The sequence below is a fragment of the Salmo salar genome, chromosome ssa21 (assembly GCF_905237065.1).
Source record: "Salmo salar chromosome ssa21, Ssal_v3.1, whole genome shotgun sequence".
Lineage (NCBI taxonomy): Eukaryota > Metazoa > Chordata > Actinopteri > Salmoniformes > Salmonidae > Salmo > Salmo salar.
The window spans coordinates 29,096,540-29,121,564 of NC_059462.1; the positions used below are offsets into that span (position 1 = coordinate 29,096,540).

Consider the following 25,025-nt stretch of genomic DNA (forward strand, 5'->3'; position numbering starts at 1 on the left):
GTCTGACTTCAACTGTAGATGTTCTAAAGGTTTGCATCAAGTGGCTTGTAGGCCGTGTGGAAGCCAAGAGATGCTAAATGTGTTTGTTAATTAACGGTCAATTACCGTGAGACCGACAGTTATTTGCTTGACAGTCACCTGCTGAATTAATTGTGTGACTGCAACAGCCATGAGTGCATTCAGATGCGTGTTCCATGGCAAATGTCCTTTACAATGCAACAAACACAGGCTCATTCTGTTCAGGATATCCCTGGGTATAAGGCCATGTCATCTTGTAACTGTACATCAAACAGTGATTATAAACGGTGACACGGTATATTACAAGGTTTATGATATGGAAATGTGAAGTGCAGCCTTTATGTGGTGCGCATTGCACTGAACACCAGAAGAATTAACACAATTATCCCTGTGAATCACTAATGTTTGTGTCAATTATTCCCGTACGGGATGGGTTGCCAACTGGCGATTTGACACGAAAATAATACATTTAATCATTCATTCATGCACATTTGGACTCACTGGTGTTTGGTTTGCTTTAATGCCATTAAAGTGGTATTTTATTATAATCCTCAATGTCTCATCTTTCAAAATACATTGAGTCCTTTTAATTTACAGCATTTCCTTCACTCAGACAACAAAACATTTGCAAAAGTTGCCCAATTAATGGGAGGGATGGGGGCAACTTGTCGTGGGCGGGGCTCAAGTTCAGAACAGCTATCAGTCAAAACCCATACAGAGCTGTGAAGCGGTGACCTTGAACTCTGACGTCATGTATAGCATGTTACTGTATAGCCACTGCATTACAATTTAGCCACTTGTCCAAATGTGACATTTTCAAGCAGTACATGAGCACGTGTGTAAAGGGTTAATTTGTCGTTTATCATAAATTTCGATGTGCTGGTCCCATGTTTCATGAGCTGAAAAAAGTTCCCAGAAATGTTCCATACGCTCAAAAAGCTTATTTCTGTAAAATTTAGTGCACAAATTTGTTTACACCCCTGTTAGTGAGCATTTGATCTTTTTGTCAAGATAATTCATCTACCGGACAGGTGTGGCATATCACGAAGCGGTTCAAACAGCATGATCATTGCACCGGAGACAAAAGGCCACTAAAATGTGCAGTTTTGTCACAACACAATGCCACAGATGTCTCAAGTGTTGAGGGAGCGTGCAATTGGCATGCTCACCGGAGCAAAGCAAAACTTTAGTGGTCAAAACCATTCATCTTGAGGCGAGGGGGGAGGTGGTGAAAAATGCCATCTGTTCATTAAAATCTAAAATGGATTGGTTTTAATACAGACTAGCTTAAAATGTTGAAAAGGACAAATTAAACAATGATTCATGGTCATTTTCTGGTTTACAAAAAGTGGGGGTGCAAAACAAGTTTGTACCCCTATTTTGAAAGTGTCAGCTGTTCTGTTTGCTCCATTGCTCAGGCGCCTATGTCTGGAGGTTTATAGAAGGAAATATGTAGAAGGGTCAGGAGGAATGTCAACACCTAAGGTTGCACTGAACATGTTTTTATTGCAATAAACTGACAGAATAGCAAAGTGCCTTTTGAATGATAGCAGTGGTTACTATTCAATAGAATATATATCAGAATTAAAATCAAGAAAAACATGTCATATACACGAAAAACACAAGCGTTTAAAAAAAGCTATGGCCTTCCTTTTCATTTCAGTGCACTATCATTTATCATAGATAAAAAAAATAACAAAAAGTACATCACTGGAAAAAAGCAGCACTGGCTGAACTGAACACATCACTACAGTTATTTTACAGCTAAATCTGGAGCCAGCACACAGTCACTGCATGCAGCCCTCGTAACGCAGCTACAACACTGTCAGAACGTCTGGAGAGCATTTAGGATTTCGTCTAGGGATGTTGATTACTACAAAAACACCGTTCAGAGTACAACACAGCTCCAATTACGCACTGTGGCACTGTGACATCACACACCAAAGCCGCACCCTCCACTTCCTGGTTTAGATTCAGAGATCCTGCCCGCTGCTAAAAACAACATCTAACCCAATGATGGATAGATCTAGCCTAGAGCAAATAAGTAAATATCGCGCTGCTGACCTAACTAGCTAACATAGCCTGGTGCTACAGCTAAACACCTACACATACACACATGAAAGCATTGTTCTATAGCTGTCAACCAATGCAGGTGATGAGGCCTTCCGCTCTCTCAGGATTTGAATGGCAGATGGAAAAGAATAGAAACAACCAAAAAGTTGTTCTCCCTCCCCCATAAATCTGCTGTTCAAAGTGACTTCCTATTCTTTAGATCCGTCTGACACTTGGCACAGGAAGTGAAGGGCTTGGCATCGCTCGGTCACACTAACACGACGCTAAAAAGTTTGAAGGTTACAAAACATCAAAACGCTTCCTGCAATATTGTCATGCAATATACATTTTGACACGATTGAGAAGAGAATGACAAGAGCTTTCAGCAGTCTGTCTGGCAGTGAAAGGGTTATTTTACGGAACAGGAATGTCACACTTCCTCTCCCGGCCGTTCCATACTATGGGAATGGGACTGATTCCCAACCCTTCTGCCATGTGTACTGTAGGTCATGGGGGAAACATCCACAGTCCACGAGAGGCCGGCTTCGGTCCAGTCATCTATGGCAGTCTAATGCATTTCTATGGAGCTCACACATCCTAACTAGGTGCCACGGTACATTTCAATAAATAAACAAGACGAGCAAAAGCTTAAAGTGGATCATTTTGTGACTCTCGCTGTTAATCTACTGTACATTCTATAGTGAAGCTGCTAGGTTTCCAATACAGGTATAGAGCATTTAGTTAGTGTTTCCACACTGGCCAAAACATAAATCTTCAATGTGATGCCACTGACTGCGCAGAACAAATTAATCTAGCATTTCTATATCTACGACATTTCAGTGCCTGTGACTATGGACACACAGCACAGTGTTATCATGACGTTGTATCTGTGTGGTGTGGTTGCCTGGCAACGCAAGTAGAAGAGCAGTTCTTGGAGAATTTTAAAAAGACATGTACATGAACTATGCAAAACAGTATAAAATAACAAAAATATATAAATGAAGGTACAAAAAATCCTAATAAAATCAGACTTGATATTAATTCCCATGGTGTGTTGGTAATCGGTTTTTGGGGATGCTTTTGTTTTCTCTACACGTTGTCCAAAGAGCTGGTTGTGTGTGTGTGTGTGTGTGTGTGTGTTTTAATATGCATGTACTTAACCTCTACACACATCTCTAGCGATGATATGTTTTGTGGCTCACCTCCCCTCTACAGGAATTTCTAAGAGCTGCACAGCTTGTACCCATTAATTCATGTCTATTAAAGACAGCATGTGGTAGTAATAGCAGACAGCGTATGAAATGGCAGAGAATTTCATTTCAGTCAATAAATTCCACTGTGTCAATACATTTATGCAGAAACTACTCAACGGGTTTAACATAAGCGTAAAAATCACCCTTTCTGCCTACAAGGCCTATAATCCCCCAGCATGGGGTCGGCAGCCATATTTACAGAGTGCCTCAGAGCCAATCGGCTTTGCTCGCCCCTTTAAACTTCAAACATTTGTTGCAGAGGACAGCCTGGAATAAGTTCTTGGCACTGAAATATCCCTCATGTCAAAAATATGTTCATTTATCCTCCTTCCTTCTCTCTTTCCCTCGTTCTCACTGTTTGGAGAGGAGGAGAAGAGGTGTGCATTCACACTGATGCCTAGTGTCTGGCAATGTTCAATGGGCTCGCCAGGTCTGTCTCTGTCTGCCAAGGCAAACACACTGAGGAGACAGGTGGGTGAACACACACACACTTTCACATTGTCACGCACACATCTCTTCTAATTGTCTATGTGTGTTTCTGCGGCAGTCTAGTCCACAGCTCTGGAGTCAGTCTGAAAAGGGCCCTCGCTATGGTAACCAAGGTATAAGGCCAGGCAGGGACTGATCTGAGTTCAGTGCTAAGTCAAACGAGCACAGAGAGAGAGATTCCTTATCATCCTCACTACGTCCTCAGTTCAGTACAGAACAGTATGCCCATATAGGGTCCTTGACTAGTCATTTTCTTGTTCCCAGATTGTATCATTCTAGCAGACATCTTTTGAAAAACAGAATAAAAAAAGAAAAAGAACTATAGCTATGTTTTTCACTGGACAAAGAGAAGATGATAGCGAGAGATACATACACTCACAGTTCCAAACACACACACGGCTGCACATTTGGCGCAAACACACACTTCCACACACACACGACAGGGCCGCTGCAGAGTATCTCACAGACAGGCAGCCAGCACAGCCGGGGCAACCACGGGGGGGGGATTATACATGGACGAACAGATTGACTGACAGCTTGGGCACAGCAGTGATTGGTCAGGTGGAGGTCCGAAGTAGACCCTCCCTGGCGTGGTATTGGTTGGATCCTCGATGAGTACGGGGTGGTGGAGGGTTATGGGTTGCTTCCTTACTCCACTGAGCCAGGGTGCAGGCTGAGGGCAGGTGGGTCCAGGCAGGTGGGCGAGTAGCTGAGGTGGGGTTCTTTGATCCACAGTAAGGGGGCGCCGTTCTTGCCCTCCTGGGACTTGCTGTGGCTACGGCTCTTATAGCGCACCAGGAGCACGGCGATGAGGAGGATGCCGAAGATGGGGAACGGGTAGAAGAAGATAAAGTAGAAGAGAGAGTCATTGGAGCACACCACCGACTGCAGTGTGGAGACTGTGGGGAGAGAGAGAGAAAGATGGAGAGAAGATAGAGAGAAGGGAAAGAAGAGAATTGGATGAGTGCGATATGGATGAAAAAATGACATCAATGGAGAGCATTCCATTATTGTGTAGTTTGATGTTTATTTGGCATGCTACTAATAGCAGTCTATAGTCATAGTGACTGTGTCAGTACTAACTCAGACCAGAATCACCAGTAAGATCAGCACGAGCCAATGATCTCATATGCCATCTGTAGAATGATACAAATGGGAGGAGTTGGTTGGCCAGGGTTGGAAAAAAACGCAGTGCAACCGAAATGTTGTTTTTGTAGCCCCAGGCCATTGTTATTCACCATGTGGTACCATCTGTTTTATTTTAAAAAGCACTATTAAAAATAAACATTAGATTGATTGATTTACCCTGCTGGATCACGGTGACGATGGTGACACCAGAGTTGTTGGTCGCCAGGCGATACCAGGCGTTGCGGGGGTTGAGCAGCCACTCCTCCACGTGACAGTAGTAGCGCCCTGTGTCAGCAGGCCGTGCTCCCTGGATGGTCAGGCTGTAGAGGTCAGAGGTTGTCCTCTCAAACTGCAGACGTGAGTTAGGCCCCGCCTCCTCGGTGGGGCTACAGTTCCCGTTCCCAAACACGGCATCGTGTCCAATGGAGAACACACACAACTGGTCTTCCTCTTCCTCATCTTCCTCCTCGAGGCGCTCCACGTACCAGGACACGGAGAAGCGGGAGTCTCGGGAGGACTGGGAAGGGATGCTGCAGCCCAACCGGATGGAACCAGACTGGGACACAGTGATGTTAGACTCCGACTCCTCCACCTGCAACCGCACCTCTGCAGAGAGAGGGAGGAAGGGGGGGGGAGTGAGGGAGGGAGGAAAAAAAGGGTGAAGGAAGGGAGTGAGGGAGGAAGAGAGAGAGGGGGGGGGAATAGAAGAAAATTCCAATTGAAGCTCATTTCTTGGGCAGAATAATTGTCATGCCTTGAAACAGAAAACTGTGCTTCAAATCATTATATACTTCAAAAGCTCAACACACAATCATAAACTCAAGTCGATAGCAAAATCTCTCATTGTCAGTTTTACGTGCCCAACTACCCTTAAATGCCAAAACCCCAAATCCTAAAAAAATTGTCTAATAGGGTAACTAGCCCCACCAGCTGTCCATGGCCTTTCCAGTCTGCTGTTCTGCTCCAGGCCCAGGCCTCCCTCCCTCTTCGAGGCTACTAGCCCAGGGGGAGAGTGTCTGTGTGGGATGGCTACACTCCTACAGGGCCTGTACACTGACCCAGTTAGAACAAGTAAAAAGAACTGAACTTGAAAAGACTCTGCTAGATCAGGCTGTCTGTAATGTTTCTTCTTGTTAAAAAGGAGAGAGCAGAGGGAAAGAAGACAGACAAGGGGAGAACTGGCATCTCATTTTTCCTCTGAACCATTTCTGTTTGACTTCCTGGGTGACTGCATTCTTTAGCACCTTAATGAGACCCTCCCAACAGCCACCTGGGAAATCAGGCCTGTAAATTTGCAGCCCATCATTATATATTTATATAGCCGTACATGTATAACTATATGGAATGAGCACTCCCTGATATGGTGTTTGATAATAACCCAATCCCCTGGTGAGCCTTGGGATCCTGAAGGAAACAGAGGTGAGACACAAACAAAGTGATCCCCTGATATGCATGCACACACAATCATGAATACACACATGCACAAGGGCGTGCACTTGAAGGAAACAGATATGTTTCTGCAATGTGTTTTTCAGCATTCTTGTATGTGGGGAAGAAGTGTCCACTTTCCTGCTAAAATAACATATGAGTGCTGTTGCTCCCTGACCAGCTCCAGGCCTTCTGTCTGATGTTGCAGTTGGGCAGATGCCACGGACACCCGCACATTTCACCCTGCATTTACAATGCCCTACTCACAGGACCCCTGGCACAACAGATTGCTTTCAGAGATGTTAGGGGAGGGTGTAGCCATGTTTGTCTATAAACAGTCACCTTCCTTTGGGGGTCAGAGAGAGGAGGGTAATAGCGGGGTAGCTGGGTGGAGGGGAGGTGATTGGGCAGGCGATATGGCCTAAAAATCATATCTCGATTTTTCTAACTTATGGGCGAATCACGATATACATATCCATTTTTTTCTTCTCTAAATCAGCTTAGTTGTACAATTAAAGGTCAAATACACTGCATTTCAAACAGTCAGCAATAATGTAATGAATTTAGGGCGTGTGAAATAAATATAATCCTTCCACAACCATAAAACCCACTAATAATGTACTTAATTTGATCAAAATATACTGAACAAAAATATAAAAAGCAACATTCAACAATTTAAAAGATTTTACTTCGTTACAGTTCATATAAGCAAATCAGTCAATTGAAATAAATTCATTAGGCCCTAATCTATGGATTTCACATGACTAGGAATACAGATATAGATCTGTTGGTCACAGATACCTTACCAAAAAAAAAGTAGGGATGTGGATCAGACAACCAGTCAGTATCTGGTGTGACCACCATTTACCTCATGCAGCACGACATCTCCTTCGCATAGAGTTGATCAGGCTGTTGATTGGCCTGTGGAATGTTGTCCTACTCCTCTTCAATGGCTGTGTGAAGTTGCTGGATATTGGTGGGAACTGGAACACGCTGTAGTACACGTCAATCCAGAGCATCTCAAATATGCTCAATGGGTGACATGTCTGAGTATGCAGGCCACGGAAGAACTGGGACATATTTTATTTAACCTTTATTTAACTAGGCATATCAGTTAAAGAACAAATTCTTATTTTACAATGACGGCCTAACCCGGCCAAACCCTCCCCGAACCTGGACGACGCTGGGCCAATTGTGCGGCGCCCTATGGGACTCCCGATCACGTCCGGTTGTGATACAGCCCGGGATCGAACCAGGGTCTGTAGTGACGCCTCTAGCACTGAGATGCAGTGCCTTAGACCCTGAAACATGAGTTGAATAGCACGACTATGGGCCTAAGGATCTCGTCACGGTATCTCTGTGTATTCAAACTGACATCAATAAAATGCAATTGTGTTTGTTGTCAGTAGCTTATACCTTCCCATACCATTACCTCACTGCCACCATGGGGCACTCTGTTCACAACATTGACCTCAGCAAACCGCTCGCCCACACGGCGCCATACACGTGGTCTGCGATTGTGAGGCCGGTTGAACGTACTGCCAAATTCTCTAAAACGACATTGGAGGTGGCTTATGGTAGAGAAATGCACATTAAATTCTCTGACAACAGCTTTGGTGGACATTCCTGCAGTCAGCATGCCAATTGCATGCTCCCTCAACTTGAGTCATCTGTGGACATCAGTGACAAAACTGCATTTTAGAGTGGCCTTTAATTGTCCCCAGCACACGGTGCACCTGTGTGATTGATATGCCACACTGGTCAGGTGGATGGATTATCTTGGCAAAGGAGAAATGCTCACTAACAGGGGTGTAAACAAATCTGTGCACAAAACCTTTGAGAAATAAGCTTTTCGTGCACATGGAACATTTCTGGGATGTTTTATTTCAGCTCGTGAAACATGGGACCAACACCTTGTTGCGTTTATTTTTGTTCCGTGTAGTTTAACCTGCTTTTTGCAATCACTGATCTGGCTTTTAAATATGTCAATACAAATGGCTTTAAAATAAAATTATAACCAGAAACATGCATAATGCACATTCACTAATAATGACCATCTTCTTGTTACAGGCATTAGAAAAATTAACACAGGTCTCATAAACAATCTCTCAAGCACAAGCCCACATGCTAGTGAGTAGCCAGCTAATCTTTATATTTCAAGTTAAGCCAACAAGGCAGAACAGTTGAATTGTTATGAACACACCCTTCTGTCCGTCTCCGATTGCCAGCCTGTCCACTTTGTTCAGGTGTTGAAATCAAGTGGCCTACCTTATTTTTCAGAATGAGAACAAATTGCCAATTCATGATCTAATTGTGTTTTATGCTTATTGCGCATTTATAAAACACAGACTAGACAGCTAGTATAACAGTCTTTGGATAAATGCTGCTAGCGGTATGTGTTACCGCCAATGCGGGTGCACGACAAACTGAGCCTTCATTCTCCAGAATCAATGTCCATTGATACTTCTGTTTTAGTAACATCTGCTCTGCGAGCAATTTCAGGAGTTGAGACATAAAAATGGTATCATTAGAAAGGTTAACTTCTCTATTACAGTAAAATAATGTCTCTGTTTCAGTGTCCATATGACTGTTTCTGTTGGACCAAACCGCTTGTCAGAAAGGAAGAAGTGATCTTGGGGTGTGTGTGTGTGTAAACGGAGAGGAAGAGGCGAAGCGAGAGGTTTCACTTTCGCCAAAATCGGTCCAAATTAAGGCCAATACGTTTCTGCCTTCACGCATTTGGGACACCTCCCATTGTTAGAGTGGAGATATGAGCATCTCGTCATTATATGCTGAGATGGTGTAAATGGGAAGGTGCACACAGCACAGAAGGAGCGAAGGAGACGAGACCAAAAAGACAACAAGCAGACATAAACGCTCATAAAAACGGAAAACAACTTGACTCTTGCAGTACAGACATTTGGAATATCATGCAAAAACATACATTGAAATGAATCAGCTCTATCTCCCAGCCCTAGGAGGGGGGCTTGGAAGTCTGTATAGTACATGGTAGGGTTGGGGCCATTGGGTTTGAGGGGATTAAGGTAGCAGTTCGGTGGGTAGGGTGGCATGGGGCTGAGGTGAGGTTGTGTGTAGTTGGTGTCGGTGGGGGCACAGCATTGACTTATTATGGGCAGGTGGGTTATGCCCCTCAGCTCTGCCAGGCTCTGCCCATTTGGCACCAGGGCAACACCCACCACGTCCACCTGAGCTCTGCCTGGGGCAGGTGGATGGTGATGAGGTCATCAGAGCGAGACGACCTTGAGGGCAGGGGGAGAGGGCACAACTGGTCACTGCCAGAAGATAAATGAACCACATGGGTTGAGAACAGCAGCTGCTAACCACTACAGAGAGAGACACTGGGCTTTTGCTGTTTCTCTTAGGAAGATTTCTGTGTGTAAAGGCTGAGTTTGGAGTCCCGTGCCAGTTTGTACCAGTATACCTCCTCTCTGTTTTCACTTGGTTGTCGTACCAGGACCTGTGTGAAGCTCGAGGAGTCATGTGCCAGTCTGTACCAGGCTTCATCCCATTCATCTCTATATCCCTCCCATCATCCCTCCCCTTGTTCCCTCCTCTCCGTCCTCACCTGGTTGTCTGACTAGGACCTGTGTGAATCCTGAGGAGTCCCGTGCCAGTCTGTACCAGGCTCCGTCTGGGTCTGTGAGCCACTCCTCCACCAGGCAGTAGTACGTCCCAGAGTCGCTGCTCTCCGCCCTGTTCAATGTCAGCGCGTAGAGCCGTGGCGACAGCCTCTCAGCTTGCACTCGTCGCCTCAACCTCTCCTCGTCCGCATACGCGCCATATTCAAACGCACCCGAGCGCTCGATCCTCAGCAGTAGTTCATCGGCCTCGGCACCCTCCGCACGGCGCACATACCAGAGCACGGCATGCTGGGAGTCTTGGCTGGTCTGGGACGCCACGGAGCAGTTGACGCGCACACGACTGTCCTCCAGGTAGACCAGGGATTGGTTGGTCTTCTGCACCCGCAGCTTACTCACTGTGGAGGAGAGGGAGAGAGACAGGGGGGAGAGGAATGGAGGGGGGAAGTAGTGAGAGAGGGGAAGAGAGGGAGGGTAGGAAGGTAGTGGGGGGAGGAAGAGGAGAGAGAGGGGGGAAGAGAGGGAGGGTAGGAAGGTAGTGGGGGGAGGAGGAGGAGAGAGGGGAAGAGAGGGAGGGTAGGAAGGTAGTGGGGGGGAGGAAGAGGAGAGAGAGAGGGGAAGAGAGGGAGGGTAGGAAGGTAGTGGGGGGAGGAAGAGGAGAGAGAGGAAACAGTTATTTCAGTGTTTATAGAAACAGGTGAATGGTGGTGACAGGTCCACAATGTCATTTCTGTTTGTGACAGACTTGTTGAGGCGGTCTTCATTTCCTGCCGAAAAAGAGAGGATATTAGTGTGTGGGTGGAGGAGAGGCAGGGAGAGATGGAAGGGAAGGCTGTCAGTGTACGACAGAGAGGGATGAAAAGAGAGGCCTCGGGGCCTCCCGAGTGGCGCAGCAGTCTAAGGCACTGCATTGCAAAGCTTGAGGCGTCACTACAGACCTGGGTTCGATTGCGCACAATTGGCCCAGTGTTGTCTGGGTTAGCGGACGGTTTGGCCCGGGGGGGGGGCTTAACTTGGCTCATCCTACTCTAGCGACTCCTTGTAGCAGGCCGGGCGCCTGCAGGCTGACTTCGGTCATCAGTTGAACGGTGTTTCCTCCGAGACATTGTTGCGGCTGGCTTCCGGGTTAAGCGGGCGGGTGTTAAGAAGCGTGGCTTGGTGGGTCATGTTTCAGAGGGCTCATGACTCGACCTTCGCCTCCCGAGCCCGTTGGGGAGTTGCAGCGATGAGACAAGAATGCAATTGAATATCACAAAATTGGGGAGAAAAAGGGTGTAAATTACAACAAAAAAAAAAAGATAGGCCTTTAATAAGTTGGGTGGGTGAGAGGAAAATATTTAGGAGGGAAAGATGAAGGGAATAGGGGTATGCAAGACTCAGTTTAAAAGCGAGAGGGGCAAAGAAAGAGAGGGAGAGATTAAGGAATCTGAGCTGTGGGAGAGAAAAAGAGAAAAAGATGGAGAAATGAGGAGGAGGAGGCGTAAGAGGCCTGTGGGAGTTAGAGGGAGGAAGAGAGGGAGATATGGAGGGAGGCACTGCTAGAATATGATGTCAGGGAGGTAGTGTTAGGATGGGGCTCAGGGCGCTGTGACTGAATTGGTTAAAGGGACATCAAGTGTGAGATTGGATTAGCTACAGGTACATCAAGTGTGACCGACCGGCGCCTCAGTTGGAGGCTTAAAGGAGAGAAAACACAGTGCGTGTACACACAAACACACACACACCCTGATCAACTAAAACATTAACTAGGTCACACATGAAAAGGTACATTATAATCAATGTAAAAGAGAACAGATTTAATTCACCATTCTCATTTGAACACTAGGGCATGAAATAGGACAAATACACACACACACACACACACACACACACACACACACACACACACACACACACACACACACACACCCTCCCATTTGCCTGTGCTGAGCTTTGATAGGAATGACTGCCTGGAGTCACAACCATCTGCCTAGAGAATTTCACCCTTACTCACAGATTGGTGAATGTGCTTGGATGGTCAGAGCGTGTGTGTGTGAGAGAGAGAGAGCTAGCATTTGGCCGTGCTCTAAGATGCATTTTCACAGCCCTCTTTCCTCTCCACAATGGCCTCTTGAGTGAGTTCCGAAATGAGTCATCTTCGGCTGGCTACACACTGGAGAGAGACCCGCTCTGAACACTCCCAACCCCAACAACCACTCCAGCCGGAATTACAGACGAACCCTCCAGAATCCAGGAGAGAATTACCTCGGTATCACCTGGAGCGGAGCCGTGCTGGATTGGATTGGCACAGGACAAAGCACCTCGCTGTTTTCCCCCATTTGAAGTTAGAATCCATTTGGAAAACACAGGAGAGTGGGTGGGATATAAGCCTGTTGCCTTGGACCAGTGTTTACAAAAAGGCCTGTTCAACTTCAAAGCCTGACCAATTACCAGCCATTCAAGGCCATTATGGTGCATTATAATCCATTATAAAAGGCATTAAGTCATTATGAGCGCTGAAACAGGTCCCGTGGCTTCAGCTTCATAGGAAGAAGTACACAGTGGTGCTCAATACAAGACCAGTGAAAACCTTTTCACACTGCAGAGAGAGTGGGGGAGAGACTTCGCACCAGGACCACAAACACAAACTTGCGCACGTTCCAACCACATTTAAAATGCGTTTGTCTTCAACAGGAACTGAGGCAAAAAACAGGGCTGTGGGGATGAGGATGTAGAGTACATGGACTGGGAATAGGACGTGCATGCTGTACACAGAGTACAAAACATTAGGAACACCTTCCTAATATTGAGTTGCACCCCTCCCTTTTGCCCTCAGAACAGCCTGAATTTGTCGGGGCATGGGCTCTACAATGTGACGAAAGCGTTCCACAGGGAAGCTGGCCCATGTTGACTCCAATGCTTCCCATAGTTGTGTCAAGTTGGCTGGATGTCCTTTGGTTGGTGGACCATTCTTGAAACATATGGGAAACTGTTGAGCAAACCCAGCAGCGTTGCAGTTCTTGACACACTCAAACAGGTGCGCCTGGCACCTACCACCATACCCCTTTCAAAGGCACTGAAAACATGTCTTCCCCATTCACCCTCTGAATGGCACACATACACAATCCATGTTTCAAGGCTTAAAAATCATTCTTTAACCTGTCTCCTCCCCTTCATCTACACTGGTTGAAGTGGATTTAACAAGTGACATCAATAAAGAATTATAGATTTTACCTGGTCAGTCTATGTCAAGGAGCCGGTGTTCCTAATGTTTTGTACACTCAGTGTATGTGCAGGGATCGACCGGGTTTTCTGTGTGTGTGTGTGTGTGTGTGTGTGTGTGTGTGTGTGTGTGTGTGTGTGTGGTGTTGATGCTTTGGGAAAAGAGCATATATATGTAGAGATTTGTTCAATCACACATCTGTTACAAGGCCATACATCATGCATAGGTATTGCCAGTTCCGTTTACTGCGGGATTCTGTGTGTGTGTGTGTGTTTTAGCGAGTCTGTCAATGTCTATGTTAATTGTGTTTGCATGTTCTGCACGAGTGTGTGGGTCTGTGTTTCTTACCCAAAGTAAGACAAATCCATAATTGGAAACACTTGTCATCTATGTTCTGCATTAGCTGGTGTGTCACTCAAACCCAGGCCCTATGCCTGTGTGTGTGTGTGTGTGATGTAATGTGGATTCAAATAAAGTATTTAAAGTGTGTGTGCATGATGTAATATGTTAATTCAAATAAAGTATTTAAAGTGGGTGTGTGTGTGTGTGTGCGATGTAATATGTTGATTCAAATAAAGTATTTAAAGTGTGTGTGTGTGTGTGTGTGTGTGTGTGTGTGTGCGCAACAGGCTCAGATTTGTTCTACTCTCCCTCTCAGCTCTGTGTAATCTCTCACCAGTACAAGAGATAGTGAGTACTGCTGAGATCCTTTGTATGATTCTTATCTCTCCATACTCTGGTCAGTGAAAGGGGCCTATTCTGGGAATTGGGAGCTAATCAGATACTAGATGATAGATGAGAAAATGCTCATTTTATAAGTTAACTTTGAAGTAAACGCTACTGAGAGTGTGGCTTGAATACCTTAGACAGTCCCGCTGGGTCTCCCAGTGAGGGAACAGACCAAATTAAACACTGCCAAAGAGCCCTGCACTGCCATAGCCAGGCATGATTAAATGACCAGTTTATTAACATTCAGCCCCTCACTCTCCTAAAACAGAGTGAGTGTTTTCTCTTTGTTGGAAAATGAAACAAGATTCTGTGTGTGTGTGTGTGTGTGTGTGTGTGTGTGTGTGTGTGTGGCGGTTGGAGTTTGTTAGCAGTGTGCAGAGCACGTGGCATCGTTAGGAGCACACACTTTTACGCTCTCTAAGAAGCTAATCGAAACCACCCCCTTTCTCTTTCTTCCCTGAGTGTGTCCAATTTATCATCAGAAGGTGTTAATGGCAGAGTGTGCTGCCGAGCCCAGATAAAGCCCCTTATTTATCAGTGGCGTAAAGCACACAATGGCCACAAACACAGCCCCATTCACATCCAGAACGCAGGCCGGAATACAAACTTTATGCCCAACACATGCACACGTTCCGTCTTCACTCTCCTCATAGCTATATGCCACAACTCTGCGAAGCGGTTCTTTATTTACCGAACCAAGTGCGGGAACAGATTAAAACATATTTTGGGAAGTATTTTACGGTCCAGGAGGTAGGAAGGAAAAGTGCACTGTTAAGGCTGTGCTCTGTAGTATCTTTCCAACCTCTTACCATCACTCTCTACCAGTCTAATCAGAACACCGCCCGTCTGTCTGAACTCAATGAAACGCTATCAACTACAGTCCACAGGCCGTTGCAAAACAGCCCGACCATAGGGATGTACAGTATTCAATAGTATGTAGAACAAAGAAACCTTCTAGAAATAATCCAGACAGCCAGTCTCATCACCTGCCAGGACATGAATATTCAGCAGGCTCACCTACAGGCTCATGTATATTCATGAGGCTCCAATGAAGAACTCCGACAGGAAGGTGTTGTGGTTCTCTGGTTCATATTTTGGTGCTTTATGATCATTCATCTGAAAGGCTTGACATCAGGGACATTGGATGCATCACAAATGGCACCAAATTACCTACATGGTGCACTACTTTTCACCAGAACCCTATGTGCCCTGGTCAAAATACTGGACTATTATATAGGGAATTGGGTGCAATTTGGGCCAGAGAAAATGTGATTAGACCCCACTCAGCCTAATGGCCTGCTATTGTCTCTCCACCTACACAGGCCTTTTGGTGAAATATGTTTCAGTATTTCAGGCATAAAAGTCCTCAGAGGTGTCTTTGAGGCAGTGGGCAAGAAATAAGTCAGAGAGAAAGAGGGAGAGGACATGGGGGATTAGAGGATGAATGGAGAAGGTAGATGAATTAAATAAAGAGAGCAGATCAGGAGGAGCAGCAAAGAGATGAGGCAAGAGGGATCATGGGAGATGTGGGGAAGCTAAAAGAAAAGAGGGAGAGAGTTCTCCTGGGAGGATTTGGGACCAGAGGGGGGTCTCTTGGGTTTCAACTCAGGGAGGCTTAACGTCTTAAACCCGGCCTGCTCCGCCGTTAGCATTAGCCTAGCAACAGGCTGAGCCCAGAACGGATGTACAACACCAAGGGCTTAGACACACTCTCATCCCCGAGGACGGCTCAGTCCAGCTGGGTCACTCCTCCCTGCTGCTCCCCCAGCCCGGAGCCCTGCCTCTGGGGAGAGGTCGGAGCGGGTTCCCTTTGGGGAGGGATGAGGGATGGGCCTCTACTCTGGCTGAGGAGCCGCTGTTCCTCTCTTCTTCTGCTATAATGGGGAGCCTAATTTCTATGCTAATGATGCCGATGCATCTCTGATCCTTTTGTGTCAAAAGGAGATTACCCCCCCAATCTCACACTCCCGCCGCAATGTCATTAAGATTGAGGTAATTATGGGGATCTGCACACGCCCAGCTGCCTTTCTCCTCTGTCTCCTGCTTGCTGTCTCAGAGACTGATCACTGGACTCTGCCTGGCCTAACTGGAAAGGGGGAGGTGAGGGAGGAAGAGAGGGAAGGAGAGGGAGAGAGAAGGCGAGCAGAGAGGGAGAGAGGCTAGGGGGTCAGGGCAGGGGAACTCTAGGTACTGATTAATGACCCCCCCCCCAGAAGCAGGCAGGGAAATGGGATAGAATAAAGCGATGTGTGGGTGGGTCCGTGCGTGCGTGTGTGTGTGGGTCTGTGCGATGTGTGTGTGGGTCTGTGCGATGTGTGGGTGGGTCCGTGCGATGTGTGGGTGGGTGGGTGGGTCCGTGCGATGTGTGGGTGGGTGGGTCCGTGCGATGTGTGGGTGGGTGGGTCCGTGCGATGGGTGGGTGGGTCCGTGCGATGGGTGGGTGGGTCCGTGCGATGGGTGGGTGGGTCCGTGCGATGGGTGGGTGGGTCCGTGCGTGGGTGGGTCCGTGCGTGGGTGGGTGGGTCCATGCGTGGGTGGGTGGGTCCATGCGTGTGTGGGTCTGTGTGTGGGTCTGTGCGTGGGTCTGTGCGTGTGTGGGTCAATGTGTAGGTCCATGTGTGTGTGTGTGAGGGGAAAGTGGGTCTCTGCCAGTAAACATAAAACACTTTATGTCCATTAAACCAGTGCTGGAATGTGGTCATAGATATTGTTGAGGGAAGCCAGTGCTGACTGCAGAACAGTCTCTGGCCTGGAGATGAATGAGACAGAGAGAGAGAGGACACAATAGACTGTGTGGAGTGTAGTGTATTAGGGGGGGGAGTATGTGTGTGTCCCCCGAGCAGCAGGTGTGTGCAGTGGGCTGGCTGTGCAGTCTGCGAGGAAGACGGAGAGATGAGCTGACCTTGAGCGTCTGAATCTGACATGATTCATCAAAAGCCTTTTATGAAATTATTTTCTCACACAATGGCTCTTAATTTCATCACCTACTGTGTGTGTGTGTGTGTGTGTGTGTGTGTGTGTGTGTGTGTGTGTGTGTGTGTGTGTGTGTGTGTGTGGGGGGGGGGGATAGGAAGGGGGGCTTGGAGTGCAGATATCCAATCCGACAGTAGAAGACACACCAGTGCCTGGGGGGTTAGATCAAAACTGTACACAGCACAGCTCAAACATGATAAGACGTCATATCCCAGTCACAACAATAACAACCCCTTCAGCCATGTCACACCACCGCTGTAAAAACACCACAGCAACATCTGGAGAGACATGAGAGGAGAGAAAATGAACAGAGGACGAATAGGAAGACAAGATGGGTGCAGGAGAGAGAGGGAGAGCGAGAGACAGAGAGAGCGAGAGACAGAGAGAGCGAGAGACAGAGAGACAGAAAGCAAGAGAGCGAGAGAATCTGTCACTGTGGGCAGTAGAAGAAGAGGAAAGAGTAAAGAGAAGGAAAGGGAGAGAAAGACAGAGGTAGAGAAGACAAGATAAAAAGGAGGAAGGCTATGTCAGGGTGGTTGTGAAACTCTGAGCCCCGTGGCGTGTGACTGGAGAGTTGGGTGGACGACTCCTCCCTAATGAAGACGGACAGCTGCAATCCATCCACAGATAAGCGGGAACCTCCCGTCACCACGGTGACGGTAACGCTATCAATAACAAGGTTGGGGGAGGAGGAGAAGGGCTGTGCTGGGTGGTATGAAGAGAGCGTGGGCACAGAGAGAGCTGTTACTGCCATTAACACTGAAGACACTTCACTAGCACTCGGCACCAAGACACCACCAGGAGGGGGCGGCGAATAGTAAAGGGGTGGGGAAAGGAGGGCAGAGAGAGGAGAGAGACAGCGAAAGAGGGGGAGAGAGAGAAAGAGGGGAGAGAGAGAGACAGAAAGAGGGGAGAGAGAGAGAGAGAGAGAAAGAGGGGAGAGAGAGAGAGACAGAAAGAGGGGAGAGAGAGAGAGAGAGACAGAAAGAGGGGAGAGAGAGAGAGACAGAAAGAGGGGAGAGAGAGAGAGAGAGAGAAAGAGGGGAGGGAGAGAGAGAGAGAGAAAGAGGGGAGGGAGAGAGAGAGAGAGAGAAAGAGGGGAGGGAGAGAGAGAGAGAGAGAAAGAGGGGAGGGAGAGAGAGAGAGAGAGAAAGAGGGGGGAGAGAGAGAGAGAGAAAGAGGGGAGAGAGAGAGAGAGAGACAGAAAGACGGGAGAGAAAAATACAAAGAGGGGAGAGCGAGAAAGAGGGGGGAGAGTAGAAGATAGAAATAGCAGGGGGACACCCTTTACTGACACAGGTATGATGGACATGTCATCATATGTATACTGTATCAGCTACAAAGACCAGCTCTTCAAACCATACTGTATGTCTGCTTCCCTATAGAGTGCCCTACTTTTGACTATAGTTTGAGCAGGGCTCTGGTCAAAAGCAGTGCACTATATAGGGAATAGGGTGCCATTAATAATCAGCATACTGTTCTTGTAGTCTAGCGGTTAAGAGCGGTGGGCCAGTAACCGGTCGCTGGTTCGAATCCCAGAGCCGAGTAGGTGAAACATTTGTCGAAGTGTCCTTGAGCAAGGCACTTAACCCTAATTGCTCCTGTAAGTTGCTCTGGATAAGTGTCTGCTAAATGACGAAAATGTACAGCATGTAGGCTAGAGTGTAGGTGTGGACCCCCCAGATGGCTCTCTCGACAGGAAGTAGGACACCATCATCTCCCTTTTTATTCCAGCACAGCCTACAACCAGGGAACGTTAATATCACATTCCTCAAACTATGTGGGCACACACACACACACAAGAAAATGTATTAAATTCCCCAAACCATCATTAATCTGAGCTCCGGCTTCATTACGGAGAATCAGCATAATGGTTTGTGTGTGTGTGTGTGTGTGTGTGTGTGTGTGTGTGTGTGGTGCGGGAGAGTTATGAGGAGCTGGTATTAGATTGTGTAGAGATGAGACTGAAGCTTCCCTGGTGATGTGCAGGACTGAACATGTGTCTGCTCTTATTATGTTTTACAGAGAGACAAAGAGAAAACGCAAATCAGGAGGAGTATAGTATTCCTCCTTCCATTTGTGCGCTGTGAGCCGTGTGTCAGACTACATAGAAGCATGTTCCAATAGAAAATAATTACACTCATGCACAGGGACAGAATCCAGGAGTTTGTGTGTGTCTGGTAGCCTCTAATCTAGGGGTTCATTTCAGTCAATGTGTTCAAGGCATCAGAGTTCCCATAGAGAGGACATAGGAGAACAGACGCTCTGCCTCCTTCTGCAGCAGAAAAGATCTTTATGTTCCTGGAGAAGAAGACCAGAACCCACCTACCAGAGGGGCTGAGGTTGGGGCTCTGTAGGACTGTAGGGTTGGGGCTCTGTAGGACTGTAGGGCTGGGGACTCTGTAGGGAGCTGGGGACTCTGTAGGGAGCTGGGGACTCTGTAGGGAGCTGGGGACTCTGTAGGGAGCTGGGGACTCTGTAGGGAGCTGGGGACTCTGTAGGGAGCTGGGGACTCTGTAGGGAGCTGGGGACTCTGTAGGGAGCTGGGACTCTGTAGGGAGCTGGGACTCTGTAGGGAGCTGGAGCTGGAGCTCTGTAAGGAGCTGGGGCTCTGTAGGGAGCTGGGGCTCTGTAGGACTGTAGGGAGCTGGGGCTCTGTGGGGCTGGGGCTCTGTGGGGCTGGGGCTCTGTGGGGCTGGGGCTCTGTGGGGCTGGGGCTCTGTGGGGCTGGGGCTCTGTGGGGCTGGGGCTCAGTAGGGAGCTGGGGCTCTGTAGGGAGCTGGGGCTCTGTAGGGAGCTGGGGCTCTGTAGGGAGCTGGGGCTGGGGCTCTGTAGGGAGCTGGGGCTGGGGCTCTGTAGGGAGCTGGGGCTCTGTAGGGAGCTGGGGCTCTGTAGGGAGCTGGGGCTCTGTAGGGAGCTGGGGCTGGGGCTCTGTAGGGAGCTGGGGCTGGGGCTCTGTAGGGAGCTGGGGCTGGGGCTCTGTAGGGTTGTAGGGAGCTGGGGATCTGTAGGGAGCTGGGGCTCTGTAGGGTTGTAGGGAGCTGGGGCTCTGTAGGGAGCTGGGGCTCTGTAGGGAGCTGGGGCTCTGTAGGGAGCTGGGGCTCTGTAGGGAGCTGGGGCTCTGTAGGAAGCTGGGGCTCTGTAGGAAGCTGGGGCTCTGTAGGAAGCTGGGGCTCTGTAGGAAGCTGGGGCTCTGTAGGAAGCTGGGGCTCTGTAGGGAGCTGGAGCTCTGTAGGGAGCTGGAGCTGGGGCTCTGTAGGGAGCTGGAGCTGGGGCTCTGTAGGGAGCTGGAGCTCTGTAGGGAGCTGGAGTTGGGGCTCTGTAGGGAGCTGGGGCTGGGGCTCTGTAGGGAGCTGGGGCTCTGTAGGGAGCTGGGGCTCTGTAGGGAGCTGGGGCTGGGGCTCTGTAGGGAGCTGGGGCTGGGGCTCTGTAGGGAGCTGGGGCTGGGGCTCTGTAGGGAGCTGGGGCTGGGGCTCTGTAGGGAGCTGGGGCTGGGGCTCTGTAGGGTTGTAGGGAGCTGGGGATCTGTAGGGAGCTGGGGCTCTGTAGGGTTGTAGGGAGCTGGGGCTCTGTAGGGAGCTGGGGCTCTGTAGGGAGCTGGGGCTCTGTAGGAAGCTGGGGCTCTGTAGGAAGCTGGGGCTCTGTAGGAAGCTGGGGCTCTGTAGGAAGCTGGGGCTCTGTAGGAAGCTGGGGCTCTGTAGGAAGCTGGGGCTCTGTAGGGAGCTGGGGCTCTGTAGGGAGCTGGAGCTCTGTAGGGAGCTGGGGCTCTGTAGGGAGCTGGAGCTGGGGCTCTGTAGGGAGCTGGAGCTCTGTAGGGAGCTGGAGCTCTGTAGGGAGCTGGAGCTCTGTAGGGAGCTGGAGTTGGGGCTCTGTAGGGAGCTGGAGCTCTGTAGGGAGCTGGGGCTCTGTAGGGAGCTGGGGCTCTGTGGGGAGCTGGGGCTGGGGCTCTGTAGGGAGCTGGGGCTGGGGCTCTGTAGGGAGCTGGGGCTGGGGCTCTGTAGGGAGCTGGGGCTGGGGCTCTGTAGGGAGCTGGGGCTGGGGCTCTGTAGGGAGCTGGGGCTGGGGCTCTGTAGGGAGCTGGGGCTGGGGCTCTGTAGGGAGCTGGGGCTGGGGCTCTGTAGGGAGCTGGGGCTGGGGCTCTGTAGGGTTGTAGGGAGCTGGGGCTCTGTAGGGAGCTGGGGCTCTGTAGGGAGCTGGGGCTCTGTAGGGAGCTGGGGCTCTGTAGGGAGCTGGGGCCCTGTAGGGAGCTGGGGCCCTGTAGGGAGCTGGGGCCCTGTAGGGAGCTGGGGCCCTGTAGGGAGCTGGGGCCCTGTAGGGAGCTGGGGCTCTGTAGGGAGCTGGGGCTGGGGCTCTGTAGGGCTGTAGGGAGCTGGGGCTATCCTGAGGCTGGTGCAGGGGTTATGCTGAGTCTGGTGCTGGGTCTGATGCTGGGGCTATGCTGGTGCTGGGTCTGATGCTGGGGCTATGCTGGTGCTGGGTCTGATGCTGAGGCTATGCTGGGTCTGGGGCTATGCTGGTGCTGGGTCTGATGCTATGCTGGGTCTGGGGCTATGCTGGGCCAAGGCTAGCGCCGAGGCCTCACACGTTCCATCTCTCTAGTCCTTTCATGCACTTCACACATCATCCTCAGCCCAGCAGAGGCCCAGTGCAGTCAGAGGCACTGTCCCATCATGAGTATGCATATGAGTAGCATTATGCAGTCACTAGGCTTGGGCGATATACCGTTTCTACCGGGGTATTTCCAAACACCAACGGTATGATTTTCAACGGTATGATTTTTACTGTAAAAAAAAAGCTATAAGTCTAACTATAACAAATCTAATATGTGTAAAATAAATTATCTCCAGCTATGCATTTGGTTTACTAACTGGCTAGATGTCAAGCGTCTTGGTTACAGCAGAGACATTCAATCCCCTCCTGGATCAAGACCCCTGTTGCCTAAAATGTTTTGTGCGTCCGTCCAATAGCGCCCCTTGTGTGCACATTCGGTAATACGGCATAACACCCTATGGCACAGAAACGGTATGAAATCTTGATACCGCCCAACCATAGCAGTCAGTCTCACACACACACACACACACACACACACACACACACACACACACACACACACACACACACACGGTGGTGAGGAAGCTCATACATATTGAGCAGGCTGGTGGGTCAGTGTACAGGTACCTCTGGAAGCATGATTTAAAGTCTCTCAATAATGTATTTGGTCAGATGCTGTGTGATGCTCCAGCTTTGCTCACACCTCATTACCCCCACTCTCCTGTTCCGCTCGTTTCTGCTTCTTTGAGAGAGAAAGTGGAAACGGCAAATGTCAGCCTCTCATTTAGCGAAGAGTGGTTAACATTTAAGAAAACAGCTAGGGGAAAACAGAAGAGACGGCCTACATTCTGACAGATGAATCACGGCTCTAAATGGAGCCATGTGACGCGTGTGTGTGTGTGTCAGGCCTAGTTGAGGAGGAAAACAGGATTTGACTAAAACAATAGAAAAAAAGTATGGAGGAGCCAATGGGGGAGCTGGATTAGTCCACCTCACAGCCAATCAAATACTCCTGTGAGCCCAAGCCTATACATGGGCTTATCATATAGCCACCATAACTGATCACTTCGTCATGGTAACCGATAGCTTTTCCAAGGTAACTGATCACATCGTCATGGAGACAGTGCGGAGCCAGAAGAGAGTGAAAGAGAGCTCCATTGATTTTCTAAATGTGTGTGCGCGTGTCATCGGTCCTCTTCACTATGGGTAAAGACAGTAAAGTGCACATCAGGGAAACTAAACAAGCGTGCAGGATGATAAATCGATTGCCAAATGGTTCCTGAAGGGTCTTGTGAGACTGTGTTCAGCTTGAGTGGCTAAGGTCAGAACACTGTCTGTCCCTGTACTGCTTCAGAGCACAGACCTGTGTGTGTGTGTGTGTGTGTGTGTGTGTGTGTGTGCGCGCACATAGTTTGAGGTCGCTGTGTGTGTGAGAGAGGGAGTGGGACAGAGAGAGAAACCCTGTATAGTTGACTATATTCTACTGGCTGGCTGTCTTATTGATCAGCAGAGTCACTGAGCTCATCTCCCTGCTGAATTGTAATCAGCCTCACCTTGACACATCAGTAGTACATCAGTCACACACACACAGCCAGTCTCAGTGACAGTAAAGTGGTATAACCCCACACAGCCAGTCTCAGTGATAGTAAAGTGGTGTAACCCCACACAGCCAGTCTCAGTGATAGTAAAGTGGCGTAACCCCACACAGCCAGTCTCAGTGACAGTAAAGTGGTATAACCCCACACAGCCAGTCTCAGTGACAGTAAAGTGGCATAACCCCACACAGCCAGTCTCAGTGACAGTAAAGTGGTATAACCCTACAGAGCCAGTCTCAGTGACAGTAAAGTGGTATAACCCCACACAGCCAGTCTCAGTGATAGTAAAGTGGCATAACCCCACACAGCCAGTCTCAGTGACAGTAAAGTGGTATAACCCCACACAGCCAGTCTCAGTGACAGTAAAGTGGTATAACCCCACACAGCCAGTCTCAGTGACAGTAAAGTGGTATAACCCCACACAGCCAGTCTCAGTGATAGTAAAGTGGTATAACCCCACACAGCCAGTCTCAGTGACAGTAAAGTGGTATAACCCCACACAGCCAGTCTCAGTGACAGTAAAGTGGTATAACCCCACACAGCCAGTCTCAGTGACAGTAAAGTGGTATAACTCCACACAGCCAGTCTCAGTGACAGTAAAGTGGTATAACCCCACACAGCCAGTCTCAGTGATAGTAAAGTGGTATAACCCCACACAGCCAGTCTCAGTGATAGTAAAGTGGTATAACCCCACACAGCCAGTCTCAGGGACAGTAAAGTGGTATAACCCCACACAGCCAGTCTCAGTGACAGTAAAGTGGTATAACCCCACACAGCCAGTCTCAGTGACAGTAAAGTGGTATAACCCCACACAGCCAGTCTCAGTGACAGTAAAGTGGTATAACTCCACACAGCCAGTCTCAGTGATAGTAAAGTGGTATAACCCCACACAGCCAGTCTCAGTGACAGTAAAGTGGTATAACCCCACACAGCCAGTCTCAGTGATAGTAAAGTGGTATAACCCCACACAGCCAGTCTCAGTGACAGTAAAGTGGTATAACCCCACACAGCCAGTCTCAGTGATAGTAAAGTGGTATAACCCCACACAGCCAGTCTCAGGGACAGTAAAGTGGTATAACCCCACACAGCCAGTCTCAGTGACAGTAAAGTGGTATAACCCCACACAGCCAGTCTCAGTGACAGTAAAGTGGTATAACCCCACACAGCCAGTCTCAGTGACAGTAAAGTGGTATAACTCCACACAGCCAGTCTCAGTGATAGTAAAGTGGTATAACCCCACACAGCCAGTCTCAGTGACAGTAAAGTGGTATAACCCCAGGCTGATCCTCCCACTAACGGCCTCACAGGCAGGATAAAAGGAACACCACAGGTGTAGGGCTTGCCTCCAGTGCTTTCCTAAAGCCATTCCCATTAAGCAGGAGCTTCCTGTGTGTGTGTGTGTGTGTGTGTGTGTGTGTGTGTGTGTGTGTGTGTGTGTGTGTGTGGACCAGAAGTCCCCACAAGAATAGTAAACAAACAAAAATTTGACCAACTGGGGACATTTTGTTGAACCCCACAAGGTCAAATGCTATTTCTAGGGGGTTTAGGGTTAAGGTTAGAATTAGTGTTAGAATTAGGTTTAGGAGCTAGGGTTAGTTTTAGGGTTAGGGTTCGGTTTTGGGGTTAAGGTTAGGGTAAGAGTATGTGTTAGGGTAAATAGGAGTTTGAATGGGACTGAATTGTGTGTGCCCACAAGGTTAGCTGTACAAGACTCTGTGTGTGTGTGTGTGTGTGTGTGTGTGTGTGTGTGTGTGTGTGTGTGTGTAGATGGTGAAGGAAAACAGGGAGCAACTCCAAGGCACACCCACACACACTTTAATGAGGTAGTGCACATTGCACAAACAGAAACACTCCTCAGCTCAGCTCAAGGCCAGAGTGTCAGAAATGTAATTCAGTCTCCTCACAGAGAGACTACATAAACAACCTGGGAACCCAGGAACACAAGCACTGACATTAACCTCCACTACACACAAACCCTGCCTCAACGTCATCAGTGGGTTGTTCAGTG

At 48.7% G+C, this 25,025-nt stretch overlaps 1 protein-coding gene across 3 annotated transcripts in view; it reads right to left on the reverse strand.

Annotated features, from left to right (window-relative positions):
- Positions 1 to 1,504: 1,504 nt before the first annotated feature.
- Positions 1,505 to 25,025, reverse strand: part of LOC106582101 (immunoglobulin superfamily member 3) — an 89,634-nt gene continuing 66,113 nt past the window's right edge. For 2 of the 3 annotated variants that reach the window (XM_014164845.2, XM_014164846.2), the window contains exons 7-9: positions 9,955 to 10,365; positions 5,118 to 5,546; positions 1,505 to 4,711 (exon numbers count right to left, since the gene is read on the reverse strand). In XM_014164845.2, the coding sequence (XP_014020320.1) occupies positions 4,461 to 4,711; positions 5,118 to 5,546; positions 9,955 to 10,365 (1,091 nt within the window). In that variant the 3' untranslated portion in view covers positions 1,505 to 4,460. Of the gene's footprint in view, positions 4,712 to 5,117; positions 5,547 to 8,273; positions 10,366 to 25,025 lie in introns of those variants that run through there. The other variant, XM_045704655.1, reaches the window with a different exon arrangement.